Source organism: Leptonotus elevatus, chromosome 4 (assembly GCF_054856555.1).
Source record: "Leptonotus elevatus isolate MCC_2025b chromosome 4, RoL_Lele_1.0, whole genome shotgun sequence".
Lineage (NCBI taxonomy): Eukaryota > Metazoa > Chordata > Actinopteri > Syngnathiformes > Syngnathidae > Leptonotus > Leptonotus elevatus.
In genome coordinates, this window is record NC_141242.1 from 522,823 (window position 1) to 542,641 (window position 19,819).

Genomic DNA, 19,819 nt, shown 5'->3' on the forward strand with positions numbered 1-19,819 from the left:
GAGCATCCGGGCATTTCTGATACGTCCCCAATGCAACACAATGCAAACGCTTCCTTTACATGGTCGCGTATCGCTTTTTCCTGTAACTGGCATACAAACCAGGCAGATTGTTATAGCAGTCAAACGACATTTCATCACATTTTCAAATCGAAATAATCCGCACAAATCAAATGACAAGGATCCAAAGTCAAATGCTTTCAACGACTTGACCGACATTTTGACTGCCAAAGTTTTGTGCGTACGTTTTCTATATTTGAGCAGAGAATTTGAACCACTACAACTTGACATGTGTTAAATGTGTGAATTATCTTAAGTGACACTTACATTAAATTGTACATTTTTATCCAGTCAAGAATAGTAACAAGATGATTCCTTGTAATTGACGCTAAATCTGGATGAAGCAATCTGCGTAAATGACAGGTTTATTATTGCGTCTTGAAGAGAAACAAATGTCACAGATTTCGTGTTTTTGTTGGGACAAGTAGATCAGGAAACCAGTAGGAAAACGTCACCGTTAATAGACTGGAATAATAGAACCTTTACGCCATTAACGCCGACGCATCGCTTGGGGCAGCAACGAGCCGAATCGCCATTACATCAACAAAGAAAAACAATCTCCCGCCCCTATTCGATCTTCGTTCTTGGGCTTCGAAAGAGGCGGGAAGGCAAGCGGGTTGTTAGTCGGCGTCTGGTGCACTTTTTTCGGCCATTTTTAGCTTCTTTCTCTCTTTCTTTCTTTTTTTACCCCGTCTTTCTGCCGCAGCAACTTTCACGTTCTGGCTTCCCCCCCCTTACACTCCTCAATTCTGGCCCGTAGACAAAATGGTGCGGACCAAAGCTGACAGTGTGCCCGCGTCTTACAGGAAAGGTAAGTCGTCGTCGTCGTCGTCTTATAAGAAGTGAGAAGAAGTTGGCTGATGGTTCCGAGTTGCCTCCTAACTACATGCTTAGCTACTTGTTGTTGTTAAAAGTCATTGAAGAAATGTTTCAACTCGTCTTCATGGTGCGACAAGTTAGCGTCCCGCCAAAACTTCTGCTCTCTTTGACAAACATGTTTGTAGATACATTTAATGTCCTTGCGTGAGCCCTTTAGTGTCGCGTGACAAGAGTTTGGGTTGATTTGGGACGTGGCGACAATTTTCCGCGCCTCTCGAAGACGGACTAAACTTGTTTCGTTTTGGGCCAGATTTATGGTCCCCATTCTCTTTATCAAACAAACACGCTGGACTACTTCTAACTAAGGGATTTGACATCTGATGGACAATTCGGCTTCGGTCTTTCAAAGTGGATATTTCGCCGTGACCGGCAACTTGCCGCTGAGCGCTATCTGGCCGTGAATACAGTGAGTACGAATTGTGTGTGTATGTACTACTCGCTCCTGACCTAATGCTTAGGCGGTCACCCCGAAAGGGCGGGGCCACGGCTTCGAATCCGCCCTGCTATCTATCTATCTATTTATTTATTTATTTGAACTTCAAATTCCTGACAACAGTCTATATGCTCTGCAGGTTATTGCAAAATGAAAACTTGACACAGAAATGGGGGTGAAGCGAGTCTGACGATTGACCAATCGGAGCTGTTCACGGAAAATCGAGTTGCGGATCTCGACGAATATATCCACTGCCTATGTTTTTATGCGCCTAATGATAAGGGAGGGAAGGAAGCGCAGCGTGTGATGAAGTCAAGTGACGTCCATTTTGTGTGTTGACACTTTTGCTTGCAGCTGTCGCCGCTTCTGCGCCCAGGAAGTCTTTGGGCTCCAGCGCGTCCAACTCGGCTTCCTTTTCCTCCAGTCAGGCATCCGCTGCAGGTTCGGCTCACACATGCACGCACACTTGTTTTACTTTCTTACCTTTACTTACTTAGAAAAACAAAAACAAATTCCACAGCAAAGAACAAGTACGCCGGAGGGAACCCCGTGTGCGTTCGGCCGACCCCCACCTGGCAGAAGGGCATCGGGGACTTCTTTGGCGGCCCCGGAAGGAAGCCGGAGAAGGAGAACCTGAAGCCCCTCGAGGAGGCGGACGACAACGAGGAGGCCGGAGGAAGCGGCGTCTCCAAGACCACCAAGAAGTACGTTGGCAATGGCATGCGATGACCTGCTGCAGTTGGCGGTTCCGTTTGGCACTGTTGGGCCATCGGTTGGCTTTCATTAATCATCATGACATTTTAGGAAGGGAACATTAGAATTTTGTTATCATCTTGCTCTTGGACAAAAACCTCGATTGATGCAAGCTCTTATAATTCAAGTTTAATGTTGCATTTGAATATTGAAAAGATGTGAAGAAATGGAGTCTTACGAGTTCTACTGAGTTTGACCTGAAATGTTGTACATGATTGCAGGTCCAGGCCGCTGCCAGCTGACGAAGAGGATGAAGAGGAATGAAGATGATGACTGAGTTTTAATTGTATATGTGTACATAAATTGAATTGTCTGTATAGTTCATGACTAATATGTCTCTAAATGTTTGTTTTTATAATTGGAATTTTTTGCAGTATCCACTGCTTCATTGTTCGTACTCATTTTTGTCAATAAAGAAAAAAAAAGGACTTCTTTCATTTGGTAATTGAAACAAAATTGTCTTTTCTAGGCAAGATGCTTAAACAGTAAAAACACAACAGGAGTAATGAAATGATTTCCTTTGTCTCCCTGCACTTATTACAAAGAAGATTTTTTTAAAGCCCTATTAAACAATAACATTTTAAGACTGAAGGGGGGGGGGCAATGTACATCACAATTGAAAAAAACAAGGACAGTTAATTAAAAAAAAAATGCTTGCATGTCTGACAAAACATTGTCAATGGCATACTATATCAAAAACCTCCAGCTAAAGTAATGTTTATGTTTTAATAAAGTTTTGCAGTAGATTTAATTAAAGAGATTTGGGCACAATATTGTACGGCAGATAAAGTGCTGTTTACCAGTTTGTTGAATAGTTTCTGAGAAAGTGAAATGATGTTTGATTACTTGTCATTGAGTGAACCTGATCATGTTGTGAACAGTGTTTATTCCAATTTAAATGTCTTTATCATGTGTACATTGTAATTTTATTCCCACAGATTTTATTTATTTTTTGCTTGTTAGTCACCGCCCGGTGGAGACGTGCTGAAACTGTAAATAAAGGCCACTTGTAGCGTTACGGAAGTCCGAGTGGTTCAAAATCCACCAGTTGAGATTTCAACATGAACAAACGACATTGGCTTATCGTCACTTTTTACTCTGGCCAGAAACGTGGCGACTAACTAAGATGTATCGGCGCTGTAGAAGAATATAACAGCAAGTCAGGCTTCTTCTTTCATCGTGTCATTGGTCTGTTGGCCACTTGGTCCATGCGCTATTCTTAGCCTAGCTAGCTCTCTTCCATACAGTCGAGCTGGGAAGACGGTGAAAACTCAAAACGCTAACTTGTCCTTCGTTCTAGACAAGCTGTCGTTTCTAAAGCGGGATCCGAAGAGGCCAACGATGTCCACCTTCAGCTGGACCGTGGTGGTCCTCACCTGCCAGCACAAAGACAGCGTCTACGCGTTCGACAGAGGTGCAGTACACCTGGCCGCCTGTTGGGGCCGCAACTCGCACTCGTCGCTTGCAAATTGGAGCGTCTCATAAATCAGAGGTGGGCAATCTGATGTTGTAGTTTGCAACTTGTGACGAGTTTGTGTTTGTTTCTCCAGAGTTGGAGTTGCGTCAGCGCGGCGGGCGCGTGTGCGCGAGTACGATGCTGCTGACGGTGCAGGACCGCCAGGAACCGCTGGGCAGCGGGGGGGCCACCCTCAACGCGATTCTTGTGGCGGCGGAGCACCTGAGCAGCCGGGCGGGACACACTGTGAGTGTGCTTGCGTGCGCACACGAATGCTTACGCGGACACTGAATCAGGGGTCACCAAGGTGGGAAAAAGAGCTTAACAGTGGCAGGACGTGGGGATTTTCTCGGAACGTTGTGGATGTGCACATTTAAGAATGTCAACACTGACCCAGATTTATAGAAAACAAGAGTGATTTGAGCAAATGTCTTATTTCAGAAGTGGGTATCAAACTCATTACCCGAGAACACGTGTGTCAAAATCCGGTTCTCCGGGGCGTGAGTCCTGCATGTTTTTGAGGTTGCTCGACTTCAACACACCTGATTCAGTGATCAGGATAATGATCAGGCTCCTCCTGCAGAGCTTGCTGATGAGCCTTAATGTGAACCAGCAGTGTTGAACATGGGGAAACCTCTAAAACATGCAGGACTCCGGCCCCGAGGACCGGACTTTGACACCGCTGCCCAAGAAGTAGTTGGTGACCTCTGCTGGACATTCACTCACGGCACACGTCACATGAGCCTCCTGCAAATCATGTGACGTCCTGTTGCGCTCCCTCAGGTGGTGACGGCCGACGTTTTGGACGACGCCCACATCCTGGTGCTCCACACGGTCAGTTTGACCTCCGCTCGACATTCGGACTTGCTGACAGCGCCGGACATTTCTTGTCCTGCGATGCGTGAGCGCGCATGTCAATGAGGACCTGAACAGAAAAGTGGACGTTGATTAAATATGAAAAGAATGACTTGGCCTGTGCGGCGCCATCTTGACCAGTCTCGTCATCACGGTGACGCCACACGTTCTAGAACGCCACAATGTTTACTTTTGGCTTGTTTCGTGCTCCGTAAAAATGCCGTATGGTGTCGTCAAAATTCGGGTGCCATTTAATTGTCCCCGTTTGGAGCGGCCGCGGTTGGCGAATGCTGCCAGCCTCCAAAATGGCTGCCGGACAAGCTCCGCATCCCAAAAGCGGCGCCGTCGTCCATCCTCGGCAACGTTCATGGGCACACGGTCCCAAAGTGTTACAAGCGGCGCAATATTTTGGATTTGATGGCTGACGGAGGCTGCCGTGTGTCCAATCCAGAATATTGGGCCCGTCCTCCCAACATTTTCATGTGCACGTGACTTTTGGTGACGATCCATCAGCGTTTTTGTTGTGCAGCACGCGTGAATAAAATGCAAAAGCCTTCAAATGTTTTGCCATGACGACGAAGCGCGCGATGCGTTTGCCGTCTGCACGTCAATCTTGCTGAGGATGGACGACACTTTCGGGACCGTTTTGCGTTTCCTCCTGCCACTCTTGCAGGCCGGCAGCGTTCGCCAGCCACTGCCGCTCCAAATGTTCCATTGATGACGGCAATTGGAACAGGAAGTGAAAGACCAAGCATGCGACGTTATGGCACGCGCGCCGTCACAGTGACCGCGCGACTGGCCAAGATGGCGTCGTGCGGACTGCCGGCTTCAACTTGGGGTTCATCAGATGCCGTTTGCGCTTTTCATGATTCCACTCGAAGAACAAAAGCCAATGAGTGTTAAACGGTCGCTGGCGTCGGTCGCTTCCGTCGGTCGCTGGCGTCGGTCGCTGACGTCCGTCGCTGGCGTCCACAGGGTCGCGACTTCCCGTGGAGCTCGTGCAGCCGAGCCTTCTCGTGGCTGCCCGTGGAGGATCCCGCCCTCGCCGTTCAGGCGCCCGTCTGCTGCCTGGACGTGCTGCTCGACCGCCTCACTCGACAGGTGCGTGCGTGTGTCGTGCGTGCGTGTGTCGTGCGTGCGTGCGTGCGTGCGTGACTTTGTGGTCCTCTCAGGTTTGTCCGGGATCCCCTCCTGGCGTTTGGGTGTGCAGCACGGACATGATGTTCAGCATCCCCGCGGACTTCGGTGAGGAAAACACGCACGGCGCGCTTGCACGTTGGTTTGCACCGTTGACACCGTGCTGGTGTGTGCGTGTGTCGCTAGGGTTGTCGTGGGACGGCTTTTCCGGCGTTCGTGCCGTGGCGTTCCCCGGTGACGTGTCGTACGCCGTCCATCACGGCGTCTACTTGAGTGACCAAAAGGTGAGACGCAACTTGATTGATGACCGACGGTTTCACGTCTGTCTCAATCAAATCATCAGGACCGTTCTTCTGATGATGAGCTGATCATTTGATCGAGGTGTGTCGGAGGAGGGAGACAGGCTGGATGGAGGCTGTCGAAGCGCGGACGCGCGCACCCCTGATGTCGATGACTGAGTTTGTGTGCGTTTGTTGTTCCAGGGTGACGTCCGGGACATCATCTACAAGGGAAGCCCGGAGCACATCCGCCAAGCGCTGATGCATGATGGGAAAGTGCCTCTGGTGTGGAACAACAAACGAACATTTGTGTGATGCGAGGCGTGCACTTCAACGCGCGCGTGTGCGCACGCAGGTGTCGGGTCCGGTGTTCTTCAGCCGGAAGGTGGCCGAGAAACTTCTGCAGACGCACGTGACGCCGCCTCTGGACGGCTGCACCTATCTGGGCCTGGACTCCGGAGCTCCGCCCCTCCAGGTTGGTCCTCATGGCGACAACCCGATGCTCTTGGTGGGAGTGGCCTCGGCGGGTATTGCCACGCCCCGCGCCCAGAAAAAGGTTCCAATTGTTCGAGCTCAAATGTTGTCCAAATGACTTTCTTCAATACAAGATGGCAGCAAAGCACAATTGTTTTGTTTTGTTTTTCTCTCCAAATGATTTCATCTTTATTTACAGCAAACAATCACAACAACAACAAAATGACAATCAAAGTAAAGAAAGCGACTCGACACAATGTGTTATGTTTGCGAATGGGCAGAAGGAAGCCATTGTTTGCCACCAGGATGCCACACACAAGATGGCGGCAAAAAATGAACGTGTGTGTTTTTTGTAGCTGTCTTTGTTCCTGGACGTGCTGAAGTGTTTGTGCACGGATCAGACGGAGGACGAGTTTGTGGGCGGCGCTCGGGCACGGGGGCCGCAGGGGCCGATGTTGCAGCGCGGCAGGAAGGAGCTGTGGCGGCTCCTGCGAGGAACGGCGCTCAGCCTGGGTTCGTCTTCGCCGCGTCCCCAACGGTGAACTCATTGCGTCCTTCACGCGTCCTCTTCCTTGCCGTCCGTCCTCAGCGTACGTGCCGGGCGGCCGCTATGACTACATGACTGTGTCCGGGAAGCAGCACGTCCTGCGTCTGACCCGTGAGCCCGCCCAGGGACACGCCCACTCTCACATCCAGGTGACATCTGGGGGCGCGTCTCCCTGAGGTCCTGGCGGCTCTGACGGCAGCCGGCGCTCGCTCTCGCCCCCTACAGGTGGCCAGCGGCGTGAGCGAAGGAGGGCGCGTCATCAACAGCGTTCTGGAGGGAGCGGTTGCCGTGGCGACCGGGGCCGTGGTGCAACACTGCCACCTGCAGGTTCGCAGGCGAATGTTTTGCAGCGATTGGCGCGTCGGAAGCAAATTGTGAAATGAAAAATGCTTTTGGAAAGGATGCGAGTGTGGAAGAAACACTTTTCATTGCCTTCTGTCGCGTTGATAAAGTCCTTCAAACGGAAGTCGTTCCAACGTCTTGGCTAAATGCTGATTATTATTATTTTTTCCCATGATGCCGCGGGGTGTTGACTTGATTGTCAGGTTTAACGATGATCCATAAAAAATGTCAGGTTTTTAGATTTGGCTCCAACGATTTTACAAATACGATTTGATGAATACGTTGGAACGATTTGATCGCCACATTTAAAAAACGTTATCGCTCCGTCAGTCACCAACATGATCACCTGCGTGTGCCGTCCGCCAGGGTCCGTTGCACGTCCCCTCGGGTTGTTTACTGTCTGGCCTGGAGGCGTCCGCGTCCCCCGACATCAGACGGCTGTCGCTGGATGATGACATCATCATTCAGGGACATCGCATCCAGCTGGGCGACCTGAAGCTGAACGTCTTCACCGTGATGGGAGCGCTGGACGGGTTGGAGGTACGCCAACGCGCTCGCACCTCATCCCGCCGCCTGTCATGTCCCATCACAAGCTGTCGGGTGTCATCATGTCTCATCGACATCCCATCATACTTCAATGCTGGAGGGGGCCACAAATTTGTCGTCGGTGCCACTCATGGGGGGGGGGGGGGGGGTCAGTAGGATCACCAGGTACTTCCTGACCAGATGGATGACAAAATACGTGTTGTGAAGAGTTTTTCAACGCGTGCTCCGCAGACGATCCTAAGCCGCAACAAAAGGCGTCCAAGCATTTTGTTCCTTTTTTTGCTTGACTTGCATGAAAATGAGCATTCAAGGACGGCACAAAACTGCTGAAGAGCAACATGAAGTCAAAGAAATCTTTTGACTTTGTTTGTCCTCCATTCATTCCTATCCTATTTGTGTCCTTTTTTTACGTCTGTCCAACACGTTGCATCATTTCCTTTCTCATGTCCCCTCTAACGTTTGTCCTCAGCTGTGCTGCGATGACCAAGGCGCGTCTTTCGTCAACGCGCCTTGGCACGTCTTCTTCAGCAGGACCGGCATACGGTAGGACCTCCCGCTCGCACCTTCGTCCTCCGGGTGCACTACAGGAAGTGATGTCATTGCGCGTCAGGCCGGAGGACCTGTGGGCGACGGGAGAACCGCGCCATCTGCTGGAGGCGCGTCTCTTCCCGGCCCTGCACCCCAGAGGGGGCGGTGTGGGCGTAGCGGGGGGCGTGGCCTGGCTTCTGGGCGGGGCCGGCTGCGTGCGGCGTTGGAGGGAGGCGTGGCGCCTTTCCCTGAAGGAGGTCCTGTCGCTCACGCACCAGGAGGCGGAGCTCCGCTGGAGGGAGACTTTGCTGCACCTGGCGGGCAGGAAGCGGGTCCGAGACGTGCTGATAAGACAAAGTGACGTCTGCCTGCTACCCGGCTTCAGAGCCGCCGTGGCGGGCGGACAGCAGGGGGCGCTGCTCGACGTGCTGGATTCCAGTGAGTCGACTCTGTTAGTGTTCATTTCGTCCACAATTTTCCAATTTAGTCTCAGTTTCAATCACGCGTGTTCGTTTTCAACCCTAGTTTTTACTAATTTTAGTTTAAGAAAACGTAATTGTACTTGTCTAGTTTTAGTCAACAAAAACTGTCAACATTTTAGTCGAAACCGTCATTGGATAAAATGATGGTATACATTTTTTTTTTGCCAGCAGATGATGTTGAACATTTCAGATCTAAAACTATAAAAACAAAAACAAAATCCTTTACCTTTTTGATGAAAAAGCACTTAACACACAATCAACAAGTGGCTACGATGCCTCCATGCTACGAGCTAGTAAGCTAGCCAGCATTAGTTAGCGATCGGGTTAACTTTATTGTCGGAACGTTCTCGGATTAACGTTACGTTAAAACTGTAATTTTCTTCTTCTTCTTTTTCAATATTTCACGGTGAATCCACCTGCTGCTTGTGCACGTTGCAGTCGCGAGCTGCAGGTTTGAAAAGGGCGCGTGTCGCAGACGTGACAGATCAGCAGAGACAAGATTTGACCAAATCATATCATTTCCTTTTTGTTCATGGACTAAAATGTCCACAGATTTCAGTCCAGTTTTTATGACGTGAAGTACATTTTCGTCTTCATGAGTCGACAAAAATGCAGACTGATTTAGTTTTTTAATGAACGTTTTAATCGAATCTAGTTTTAGTCCGATGAAAAATGTACAAAATTATTTTAGTTTATTTTCTCGTTGATGAAATTAGCACTCTTCTCAGTTGCTTTTGTTATTAATTGGAAAGTGTCGCCCGTCAGTCGCAGCTGGAAGTGGCGCGGAGCAGGGGGCGGAGCCACACGGCCGGAAGTCGCTTGATGACGGCGATGTCCACGGTTGGTACTTTAGCAGCAGGACGTCATCATGTGTCCTGTTGGATCTCCGTCTGTCGCACAATTGTTCGTTGCCATTGTCAAGAAATGAGTGGAGAAAACTAAAGGCACCTTCGCACCCGACACGCTTGTAGATTGCTCCAAAACACGTTGACACTTTTTTTGTGGTTGGATTGTCCTCAAGCTAACGATTCATATTCATCATTTGTTTCAACGCAGATTTTTGCCGCCCTTGTGTTTGTCTTATTTGAGCCATCGTGTGGCGTTTTTGCGTTTTCAGCCAGCGAGGGGGCGGAGTCAGGAGCCCAGCCGGGCGTGTCCGCCCGCTGCCTGTCGTGCATCGCCGACGTGCTGACGTGCTGGGCCGAGGCGGCGGGCGGAGGCGGGCTGAGGAGCGGGCCGGCCGCCAACCACAAGTGGAGCGCCGCTTACGTCCTGCTGGAAGAAGGAGATCTGAGGGGCGGAGTCAAGGCCCTGGCGGCGCAGCGAGCTGATTGGCTGAGCAGGTTAGAAAGATGCTCATTTCCTCTGCGGCCTTTTGTGTTTTGTGTTAGCGTGACGCTAGCAAGCTTGGTTTGGTTGAACCTTTTTTGATGTTAGCGATAGCAACCCAGCCACACCCTTGGCCATGAATGGGGGCGGAGTTTATTTGTCAGCGTGGTGTGACAATTCCTCGACAGGCCGGACCTTCTGATGCGGGCGGCGCGGCACTATGACGGCGCCGCCCAGGTGCTGCTCCGCCGGGCCGTGATGTCATCGCAGAAGTTCGTGACCATCGGCCAGGGGGACGTCCCGCCTCTCGGCCAGTGGCATGAAGTGGAGTGTCCCGCCAGAATCGACCTTGCCGGTGACGAGCCGCTTGACGACCATCGATACAAAAAAACCAATCGGCGATGAGGTGACCAAGGCGGCGTCTGCGTTGCAGGCGGCTGGAGCGACACGCCGCCCTTGGCCTTCGAGTGCGGCGGCTGCGTGACCAACGTGGCGGTGAAGATTGACGGCCGGCGACCTATCGGCGCCCGAGCGCGGCGCATCCGGCAGCCCCTCCTCCGACTGGTCAGCCACAGCGGAGGGCGGGACTCTGACGTCGCCACGGAGACGGTGTGCGAGACCACGGAGCACCTCAAGGACTACTGCCAGCCCAACGCGCCCGGTACGACTCACTTCCTTTTCCGAGGGTCCGCGTCTCCTTGTTGTCGTGGCGACCGGGCCTGTCGGGTCAGATTGTTGCCGCGGTAACCAGGTGTGCTCGCGTGCATATGAAATTGCCTTCTTACCGCGGTGGCCGGGTGTGTGTGACACGTTGGCGACTGTCGTCATGGTAACGTGCGTGCGCTTGTCAGGCGCGCTGCTGAAGGCGGTGTGCGTGTGCGCCGGTGTGGCCTCGCCATCCTCCCAGGATCCTTTGGGGCGTCAGCTGACGACTCGCTGGAGCGGCGGTTTGGAGCTTCACGGCTGGTCGGCGCTGCCCACCGGCTCGGGACTCGGTGAGAGGGAACCGCCGGGGACCTGTTGCTCGACGGCGCCGTAACTTTCTCCACGCGCAGGTACCAGCAGCATCCTGGCGGGGGCGCTGCTGGCGGCGGTCTACGGCGCCACGGGGCGATCCTACAGCAAGGACGCGCTGGTCCACGCCGTGCTGCACCTGGAACAAGTCCTGACCACCGGTGGGCAGCGCGCTCGCTCGCTCGCTCGCTCGCGGCGGCGGCCCTTCGCCTGCCTTGGCGTCCGACGGCGTCTGGTCTTCTCTCGTCAGGTGGCGGCTGGCAGGACCAGGTGGGAGGTCTGGAGGGCGGCGTTAAGGTGGGCCGGTCCCAAGCGCGTCTGCCGCTGCGGGTGCTCGTGGAACGTCTGCAAACGCCCGATGGCTTCGTGGAGGCTCTGGAACGGCGCCTCCTGCTGGTCTACACCGGCAAGACCCGACTGGCTCGCAACCTGCTGCAGGTGACGCACGCACGCACGAAAAGCCTTTTGTGACCAACAGACACGTGTGTGCGTGTGCCAGGGTTGTTAGAGTTTAGGAGTTTTCATTTGAGTTAGTTTTTTACATTTTCTTAGTTCCAATTAGTTTTCAGGCTGCTTCTGTTAGTGTTTATTTGTTTTATTTAGTTTCAGTGTTAGTTTAAAAAAAAGTGTATTATTTAAAACAAAATGGGAGCGACGTCATCTGAAGGTGCTTTCCTATTGGCTGCTGCTCGATGACGTCACTTGTGTGTGACGTCACTTCATCTGGTTGACATCAAAATAAATCGACTTAAAATCACATTTGAAATCTGCGGAAGAGGATTTTGGCCAGTGAAGAGAGAAAAAAAGAAGTTTGGCAGGATTCTTACTTTAAAATCTGATTTTTTTTTTCTCTTCTTCTGTAAAAATCATCCCCAAAGGCTCGTGCATTAAATTAATTTCCAAAGACTAAAACGAAGGACATTTTCGCTAAACATGTTTTCCGAATGGTGTTTTTTGGGTTGGCGTGTGCAGGACGTGGTGCGCAGCTGGTACGCTCGCCTTCCCGCGATGGTGGACGACGCTCAGCAGCTCGTGTCCAACGGTGACGAGTGCGCCCGGGCTTGTCTCCATGGTGAGACGCTGACAAATTGCGTGCGCGCGCGCGCCAGTGCTGACGTGTGTGCGTGTGGCGCCAACAGGTTGTCTGTCGCGGTTGGGCCGCTGCCTGGACCGCTCGTGGCAACACAAGAAGCGGATGGCGCCGGGCTGCGAGCCGGCGTCGGTGCGCGTGATGATGGAGGCGCTGAGGCCGCTGGTCCTGGGTCAGAGCCTGGCGGGCGCCGGGGGCGGCGGCTTCCTCTGCCTGCTCACCCGCCAGCCCGACCAGAAGGACGTCGTCGCCGGCGTCCTCGCAAACGCGCCGGTAAGCGACGCCGGCTCGTCGTCGGGTCGTTGCCACGGTGACCGTCTTGTGTTCTTTTAGGCTCTGGGAGACTTCAGCGTCCACGACGTGCAGGTGGACTTGGACGGCCTCACGGTCCTCCAGCCAGTATGAACACGAACACGCGCGCACGCCTCATCAAGTCTTGATTTGTCGATGGCGCCAAAAAGCGCACGTCAGACCGCGCGCCAGCCGAGTCTCATGGCTGAGGATCAAATCGCAATAAAGCGCCCGCGGCCTTTTCCGTTTGCCATCACGCCGCTTGTTGGCAGAAAAATGTCCGCCCTTCAGCCTCAAACTTGACATTTTATACAAACGTGAAAACGTTTCAAATGTCAAGCTTGCTTTTGTCCACTATGAAGTTTGTTTCTGCTAATTGAGGGAAATGTTGGCAACATTTTCATTTCAATGATTTACAAAAGAAAGAAAAAACCCGACATTTTCCCAAAAGAGAAATGGCAGCCGTTATCCAACATGGCTGACGCGTAACAACAGGAAAGAAACAAATGCCCTTTAATAAGAAGAAGAAACAACAACAACACCAAATGCATGAATTGCTAGAATTATTTTTATATTGAATACAGAGCCCTGATTCACTTCTGCAGTCTGCATTTGTGTCTTTGATTTCTGTCGTTCACCCGCTGAGTGGGCGGGGCTCCGGAAGCAGTTCGAATAAAGTCTGCCTAGCAACAAGTGACCAAATGTAAAAAAAAGAAGAGACGTCCTAATTCAATGGCGCCATTTTGAACGACGACGCCATCATTTGCCAGCGACAACCGCCAGTTGGTCTCGGATGCGGCCCAGCCCGTCCAACATGGTGTCCAGACTCTCCCTGCTCAGCTCCACGGTCGCCACGGAAACGCAATCCTCGCCGACGACATCCTCTGTCTGTCAATTACACACACGCACGCGCTGTACATACGTGTGCACGTGAGTGTGTGTGTGTCCGGTGTGCCAACAAACCTTGAAGTGGACCAGACACGTGGGCACGCACATCCGACTGAGCGCGTCCGAGCTGCTCACCACGTCCACACGCCAGTCCACCGCCTTCAGCTGGGGCAGCGAGGCTGCACGCCACGCACACGCCACGCACACGCCACGCCACGCACACGCACACCAAACCAGCGAGCATCAACAGCGCAATCTATTCACCACCCCAAAAAATGGCCCATTTTGTGCAAATGGCGAATAGATGTGCGGCGGGGCCCGCAACTCAATCATCAGATCGTCATTTACATCTTCTACTTCCTAATACTTGTATCATGTAATCATAAGTTGTTCTTATTTAATAACATAAAAATTCAACAATAAAAAAAATAAAACACGCGGATCTTAAAAGCACGGATAATGTTGGTCTGCGTTGTAAGGCCTCACCCGTGACATAAACGCGGAGACGCTCCAAAATTCATGAAACGTTCAAATGTAAGGAAGCGCCTGCAAATAACGTATGAAGGCCAATTAACATGCAAATCCAACTCAAAAAAGTGAGAACAAATGAAGAGGAACAGATATTTGTTTCCAACCCTAAATACACAACTCAACAAAAAGGATGTATTTCAACTCCAGGTGGATTATAAAACTAAATCGTCCCATTTGCTTTTTTTTTTAATGTATAAAAATGAAGGCTGTCAAAGTTCAAGCGTTAACTAATTAATTCATCACAGAAAAATGATCGCCTCAATCACGCATTAACGCAACACTTCATTTTGAGCGCAGACGATCCTTTCGCTGGATGGCGACGTTAAACGTAGCCCAAAAACAAAAAGTACATGCGTTTAAGTCAAGTGTCAATGTTTGCGTATGACATTTACAATATTTGTTCATGTCTTTTTAAATGATGCGCGTAATTAACTGATTGGAAAAGAAAAGGAGGAGAGGATTCAAAAATGTTGAAAGAATTTAAATTTGGTGGGCAAAAATGTTGATTAAAAAGCCTTTTTAATTAGGCGATGAATCAAAATTCTAAGATGCGATTAATCTGATCAAAAAATGTCATCGTTTGACAGCTCTAATAAAAGCATAAATATCATTAGTACAAGTTTAATTGTTACTCAGAAAGTGTCTTGACTGCGGTCGTTTATTTTGTGTTGAGTTTTCCTTCTTTCTGTCCCTTCATTTATTTTTATTTTTTTAAAGAATGAAATAAATTTTTTGAATTGAATTGAAAAAAAAAAGTAAAGCCCAACATATGCAAAACAATGAATTCGGTTCACTCACTCTGACCGCCGACGGCGTCCGTTCGCCACGCCTCCCTGAAACACAGCCCGAGCACACGTATGACATCATCAGAAGGAGACAACGCGGCCGAGGGCGTGTCCAGTGGAGCCGACCTGTTGTCCAGCAGGATCTTGGCCAGCAGGTTCTTCAGGCTGCCGTGGAAGCCGTCGGGGAAAAGTCGGACGATCTGCTGGGCCGAGCTCAGGTTGTGCAAGACGACGTGAGCCGACAGCGTGCGCAGTGAGCGGGCCAGCTGAAACGCACGCACACGCACACACAAAACGGCTCACCAGGGAGCCGTCGGACTGAATGGTCGCCGAAGCCACCGGCACGTTTCCATTCGAGAATATTTTCGTCAAGAAAGTTGCTCGACGGCTCGCGTCCAGCTCGTCTGGCAAATTCCACTTTTTATGCAACGGCAACAACAAACATATTCCTGTAGATGGCGCTGTTGCATCACTTTGGATTTCAGCTCAGCTGTGCGATACTTTGAGATTTTGTTATCGATCGATACCAAGTAAAAATACTGGTGCCGAGTTCTTCGAGCTTCATGAAATCTAACGATATTCGAAATCATTTTCCCTATTCGATAACTTCTTTTTTAATTGAGACTTTCTTGTTAACTTCTTAAACAAAATATCCTCAACGGAAAAACATCAGGGCTGTTATTTAAATGTAAAATGTAATAATGATCTTCATATTCTCAGTCCTGTCACTCCTTTGCACTCAAAAAACGTCCGCCATCAAAGTTCCTCTCGTCACATGACATAAACAATACTTGCATGTTGTGCTAAAACATAAAACTCCAGTAGTCGTGGGAAAAATGCGTGGCGTTTGCGCGCACAAAGTGTGTGTTGCCGTCGCGAGATGATGACGTGGGGAGCAAACGCCAATCTGTGATTATTTGCCAGCATCAACTCGCTCTGCGTGGTTCTAAAGTTGGAGGCGTCATAAAAGCAATCAAAAGCGTGCTTGTTTGCCCTCCTCTGTTGAAATGTCAGCGTTGTTGCTGAAACGTTTGAAAAGACACTTTTTGGCTGCTTCCGCACTCAAACAGACCAAAGTGTCTTCTCGGCTGGCGGTCGGCGAGTTCGATCGAAGGACGTACCTGGACCGCCTGAGCTTCAGGCACGGCGAGCGCAGTGGCGGCTTTTTCAGTCCAAATCGGACTTGGAGCGACGTGACTGTGCACGCACATGTCCTTCACAAAGTCTTTGGACGGGGCCTGGAAAACACACGCACGCTATTATTTGTTTCAACCTCCAGGTAAGGCAACTGACAACAGCCTCATGGCTGCAGACAGCAAAAGAAAAGCAAATGCACCCCCCCCCACTCTTTTTTTTTTTTAACAACACGATTTAACACGGATGTATTTGCCACTAGTTCGTATTTCATGACAAAGTCACATAGCAATGTGAATAATGAATAAAACATGAGCTTCTTGCAACATGATTTTGTTTTTCGCCTGTGGCATCAAATCTCACGATGTGTCTCGTTTCTTACAAAAACATCATTTTGAAATAAATCCGTCGTGGCTCAGCAATCGACTCAAGTCTATTTAGGTCAACTAACACGTCAGGACGGCGACTTCCTGTTTTAGGATCGAAGCTAACTGCTGCTAGCTGACTAATCAAGCGGACAAAACAGTTTGATGATTATTCGATGTTAATAAAATCATTTCGGGGGGGTTGAACCTTGAGCAGAAGCTGCAAATTGTCGAAATGGTCGCTTGACAGTGTGGCAGCCATGTTTGCAGTCACGTGACAGCTACCGGACGTTTAAAAGAAGAAGAAGAAACCGCACGCAAACTTGCCGCTGCTGCGCGACACTGCCCCCTAAAAATCACAAGTTCTCATACCACTTCCTTCTCATACCTTGCCAACTTCTCTACTTCGCTGTAAAACTCCTAATAACAAATGTATACATAAGGTTAAATTACTCTTGCGTAATATACGTGTACTTATGTTCATTATATTTATGTGTGGTTATACATCAGTCTATAATTACTATACTACTTATGTGTGATATAATGTACGTTTGTACTATTTTATTTTATGGGTGCTGTATTTTTCCCAGGACGTTACCTTCCAGTGTTTTGTTGTTTTGTGTGTGTTAAAAAAAAAAAAAAAAAAGATTAGTAGTTGTCATTGTGGCTTCCTACCGAAAGTGGCGTAGCATCAGTAGCTTCATCCTTGACCCAACTTCCGTTTGCGGATATAAACTCCCACCGGAAGTGACGCGTCCTCTTCTACCAGGCCGAGCCATCATGGTGGGTGTTTTTCACGTACTTTGTTAAGCCATCCAAAGTAATCCTATCATTTAGCCGCGTCAAAGCGCCGCACTGTAATCATCTGTGGCGCTCACGCACTCGTTGCGATTCAATTTTTGCCTTATTAACGATGGATGGTGTTGAATTTGCGACATAATGGCGGGAGGACGCGAGCGGCGGGGTGACGCTCAGTGAAGCGCCGACTTGTCGTTTTTCGCCCCTTTTTCAAGGCAATGGAAAGGAACAACATGCTCGTGCCTTTCGCACGTGCACGCTCGCTTTTCTAACCTTTTACTCGGTTCAACGACACAGCAGTTCTGGCCAAGTTCGCTGCTGATGTTAACACTTAGCATGCTGGTGCTAGCTGCTGACTTGTATGTGCTGTAAAGCGGATGTGCGTTCATGCGAAGCACTTCGTCGCATGTAAATGACGATTTGACTTCCAAACTTGTGTCGGCGGCCAAACGTCTTCTTCACGCCATTGATGTCGTAGGTGTCTGCGATTTGTGTTCAATCCAGCCTGTTCTCCATGCCTCTCTCCTGCAACGCACTTTAATCACTTCAGCAGGATCTTTATCAAGCTTCAGCGCAGCTTGCTGACGAACTGATGATTTGATTGAGCTGGGTTGGAGGAGGGAGGCACGGACACGAGACTGGAGCAGCTTGCAGTTCCCTGCAAGTGTAAAGTGACTTGGTGGCATTAAATGATTGCAAACGTGCTCGCCGATTTGTGTGTGTGACGTAAAGGGGCGCGTCAGGACCAAGACGGTGAAAAAGGCCGCCCGAGTGATCATTGAGAAGTATTACACCCGGCTGGGCAATGACTTCCACACCAACAAGCGCGTGTGCGAGGAGATCGCCATCATCCCCAGCAAGAAACTGCGCAACAAGATTGCCGGGTGAGTTTGTCCTTCGGCGCCGGCGACCTGTATCGAAAGTGACCTCGGCGTGACAAGTCGCCCGGTCATCGATAGTACAGGAAGAGCACGCGGAGAGCCTTTCCCGTGTCCGCTGGACGACCGTTCCTGTCGGACCCTGGCGCCCTCCCACATTTCGACCTTTGTCACCTCCCCTTTGAGTGCTTTCGCGTCTTCGGAACTTTGCACATTATGCCGAAATGTCAAAACGAGGAATCGCTGCACCGAGCGAGTGCGCTTGTGTGGAGGCGCGAGCCCGTGTTCGATTCTGCCGCTTTGATATCCGTGAGCAGAAATATTACGCTCTTCAAATTACAGCTCTAAACGATCTTGTGAAATATTTGCCAGTGTCCCATCACTGGTGAGCTTTTTTAATTAATTTTTTAGAACAGACCCGTGAGCAACTCGCCTTGTCCTTGGGGCTAACAAGAACCCATCGTGTGTGTGTGTTGTAAAGGGTCTTGACTTGTGATGCCATTTTCAGCAGTAAAAAGTTGACATTTTGTTCATAATTAATTTGATCATCTCATTGCTTTTCATGTACAATTAACACCTGTAAAAACTAAATGTGGTCACGTTGACGCTTTCGCTTGCACGCTAGCTACGTGACGCATCTGATGAAGCGCATCCAGCGAGGTCCCGTGCGAGGAATCTCCATCAAGCTGCAGGAGGAGGAACGCGAGCGGCGCGACAACTACGTGCCTGAGGTCAGTCGAAGGTCGTCGGCGCACGGCAACATTTTCCACCAACGAGTCGCCGCCGCTCCGGCAAAAGTCGGCTTTTGATCCGATCTCATGACATCATCGCTTGCTACTGGTGATATGAAGACTGCGATTGGCTCGCTACTCAAACGGCAATAGACCAATCCGAGGCCAGTATTTTATGCTCGAACTGTTGACGTCGATTTTGTTTCTGGAAAATCCAACCGACTCTTGAAACCGTTTGAAAATGGCGGCCGTATGTGGTATATGTCCCAAACGGCGTCGTTGGCGACTTTTACAACACTGGCCCTCGTTTATTTTATGAAAATGAAACCTTGGATCCAAAAAGAGTTTTGACGAAGTGACGCCTTATTGGCTCGTACCCGGGAAGCAAACATGCGACTTTCCGCCTCAGGTTTTCCCAATCAGCAGATTGCAGTACGGTTAGCATGCCAAGCTAACTTTTTTCTTCGACTGACTGCGTGACGCTCGGATTCCCGAACGCGATCGTCGGTCGCCGGCGTCATCGATAGTACAGGAAGAGCAAGTTGCGAGCCTTTCCCGTGTCTGCCGGACCGCCATTTCCGATCAGGCCCTGGCGCTCGCCGACATCCATCGAGTCACGTGACCGTTGCGATCGCCGTAGTCGTTTGTCTGCATGTTGTTGACGTGTTGTCGCGTGCGCTTGCTCGCAGGTTTCCGCTTTGGATCAGGAGCTGATCGAGGTGGACCCCGATACCAAGGAGATGCTCAAACTGCTGGTGAGTCCAAAAACTCGTTCGCTCGCATCACCTCCTGTATCGAAAGTGGCGTGGGCGCCTCCCTCGCCTTCGTCATCGATAGTACAGGAACAGCAAACTGTTGCCGGCCTTTCCCGTGTCTGCTGGACCGCCACTTCCTGTCAGACCCTGGCGCCGGCGCACATCACTTCCTGTCGTCCTCTTCTAACCTTTGTGCGTGTGTTTGTGACGTCAGGACTTTGGCGGTCTGTCCAATCTTCAGGTGACGCAGCAAACGATCGGCATGAACTTCAAACAACCTCGAGGAGTTTAAATCGGCTTTTCTTTTTTTTCTTCTTCTGCTAATAAAACAAAAAACGTTAACTCGAGCTGCTGACTTTGTTTGTCTTTGTTGAAGATTGCAAGTTCAACTAAGTCTGTTTTTGTCCAAATAAATCTTGTTGATTACTTTGTACAAACTCACCTTGACAAATGGATTTGCATT

General features: G+C 50.2%; 4 protein-coding genes and 2 non-coding genes across 8 annotated transcripts; 5 read left to right on the forward strand and 1 right to left on the reverse strand.

Moving 5' to 3' along the window:
* The first annotated feature begins 554 nt into the window (after nt 1–554).
* Nucleotides 555–2,550, forward strand: pclaf (PCNA clamp associated factor). Its single transcript, XM_086073764.1, has 4 exons — nt 555–868; nt 1,724–1,810; nt 1,890–2,073; nt 2,344–2,550. The coding sequence occupies exons 1-4, from the start codon at nt 823–825 to the stop codon at nt 2,384–2,386; spliced, it is 360 nt and encodes a 119-aa protein (XP_085929890.1). The 5' UTR covers nt 555–822; the 3' UTR covers nt 2,387–2,550.
* Nucleotides 2,551–3,147: 597 nt separating this feature from the next.
* On the forward strand, nt 3,148–13,095 carry fcsk (fucose kinase). Of its 3 annotated transcripts, XM_086073753.1 has the most exons (25): nt 3,148–3,310; nt 3,423–3,536; nt 3,673–3,824; nt 4,362–4,412; nt 5,409–5,534; nt 5,606–5,678; nt 5,757–5,854; nt 6,053–6,133; nt 6,204–6,323; nt 6,679–6,835; nt 6,912–7,018; nt 7,095–7,196; nt 7,578–7,751; nt 8,227–8,300; nt 8,368–8,723; nt 9,533–9,607; nt 9,885–10,110; nt 10,285–10,451; nt 10,530–10,757; nt 10,948–11,091; nt 11,152–11,271; nt 11,361–11,548; nt 12,083–12,182; nt 12,250–12,473; nt 12,534–13,095. In XM_086073753.1, exons 2-25 carry the CDS (start codon nt 3,464–3,466, stop codon nt 12,603–12,605), a joined length of 3,288 nt encoding a protein of 1,095 aa, XP_085929879.1. In that variant the 5' UTR covers nt 3,148–3,310; nt 3,423–3,463; the 3' UTR covers nt 12,606–13,095. The 3 variants fall into 3 exon arrangements, with proteins under 3 accessions (XP_085929879.1, XP_085929880.1, XP_085929878.1); XM_086073754.1 differs by having other exon boundaries at nt 3,148–3,614; XM_086073752.1 differs by having other exon boundaries at nt 3,148–3,536.
* On the reverse strand, nt 13,042–16,523 carry commd9 (COMM domain containing 9). The gene is made up of 6 exons (XM_086073756.1): nt 16,403–16,523; nt 15,817–15,933; nt 14,822–14,961; nt 14,709–14,743; nt 13,455–13,558; nt 13,042–13,379 (listed from the first exon to the last, which is right to left on the reverse strand). Exons 1-6 carry the CDS (start codon nt 16,454–16,456, stop codon nt 13,251–13,253), a joined length of 579 nt encoding a protein of 192 aa, XP_085929882.1. The 5' UTR covers nt 16,457–16,523; the 3' UTR covers nt 13,042–13,250.
* LOC147174863 (small ribosomal subunit protein eS17) lies at nt 16,455–19,703 on the forward strand. The gene is made up of 6 exons (XM_086072677.1): nt 16,455–16,468; nt 16,842–16,977; nt 17,725–17,876; nt 18,496–18,601; nt 19,291–19,356; nt 19,571–19,703. The coding sequence occupies exons 1-6, from the start codon at nt 16,455–16,457 to the stop codon at nt 19,646–19,648; spliced, it is 552 nt and encodes a 183-aa protein (XP_085928803.1). The 3' UTR covers nt 19,649–19,703.
* LOC147174864 (small nucleolar RNA SNORA71) lies at nt 17,902–18,028 on the forward strand. Its single transcript, XR_015094751.1, has one exon. It is a non-coding gene; the product is annotated as a small nucleolar RNA SNORA71 (small nucleolar RNA).
* Nucleotides 19,389–19,519, forward strand: LOC147174865 (small nucleolar RNA SNORA71). The gene has a single exon (XR_015094756.1). It is a non-coding gene; the product is annotated as a small nucleolar RNA SNORA71 (small nucleolar RNA).
* Nucleotides 19,704–19,819: the final 116 nt, after the last annotated feature.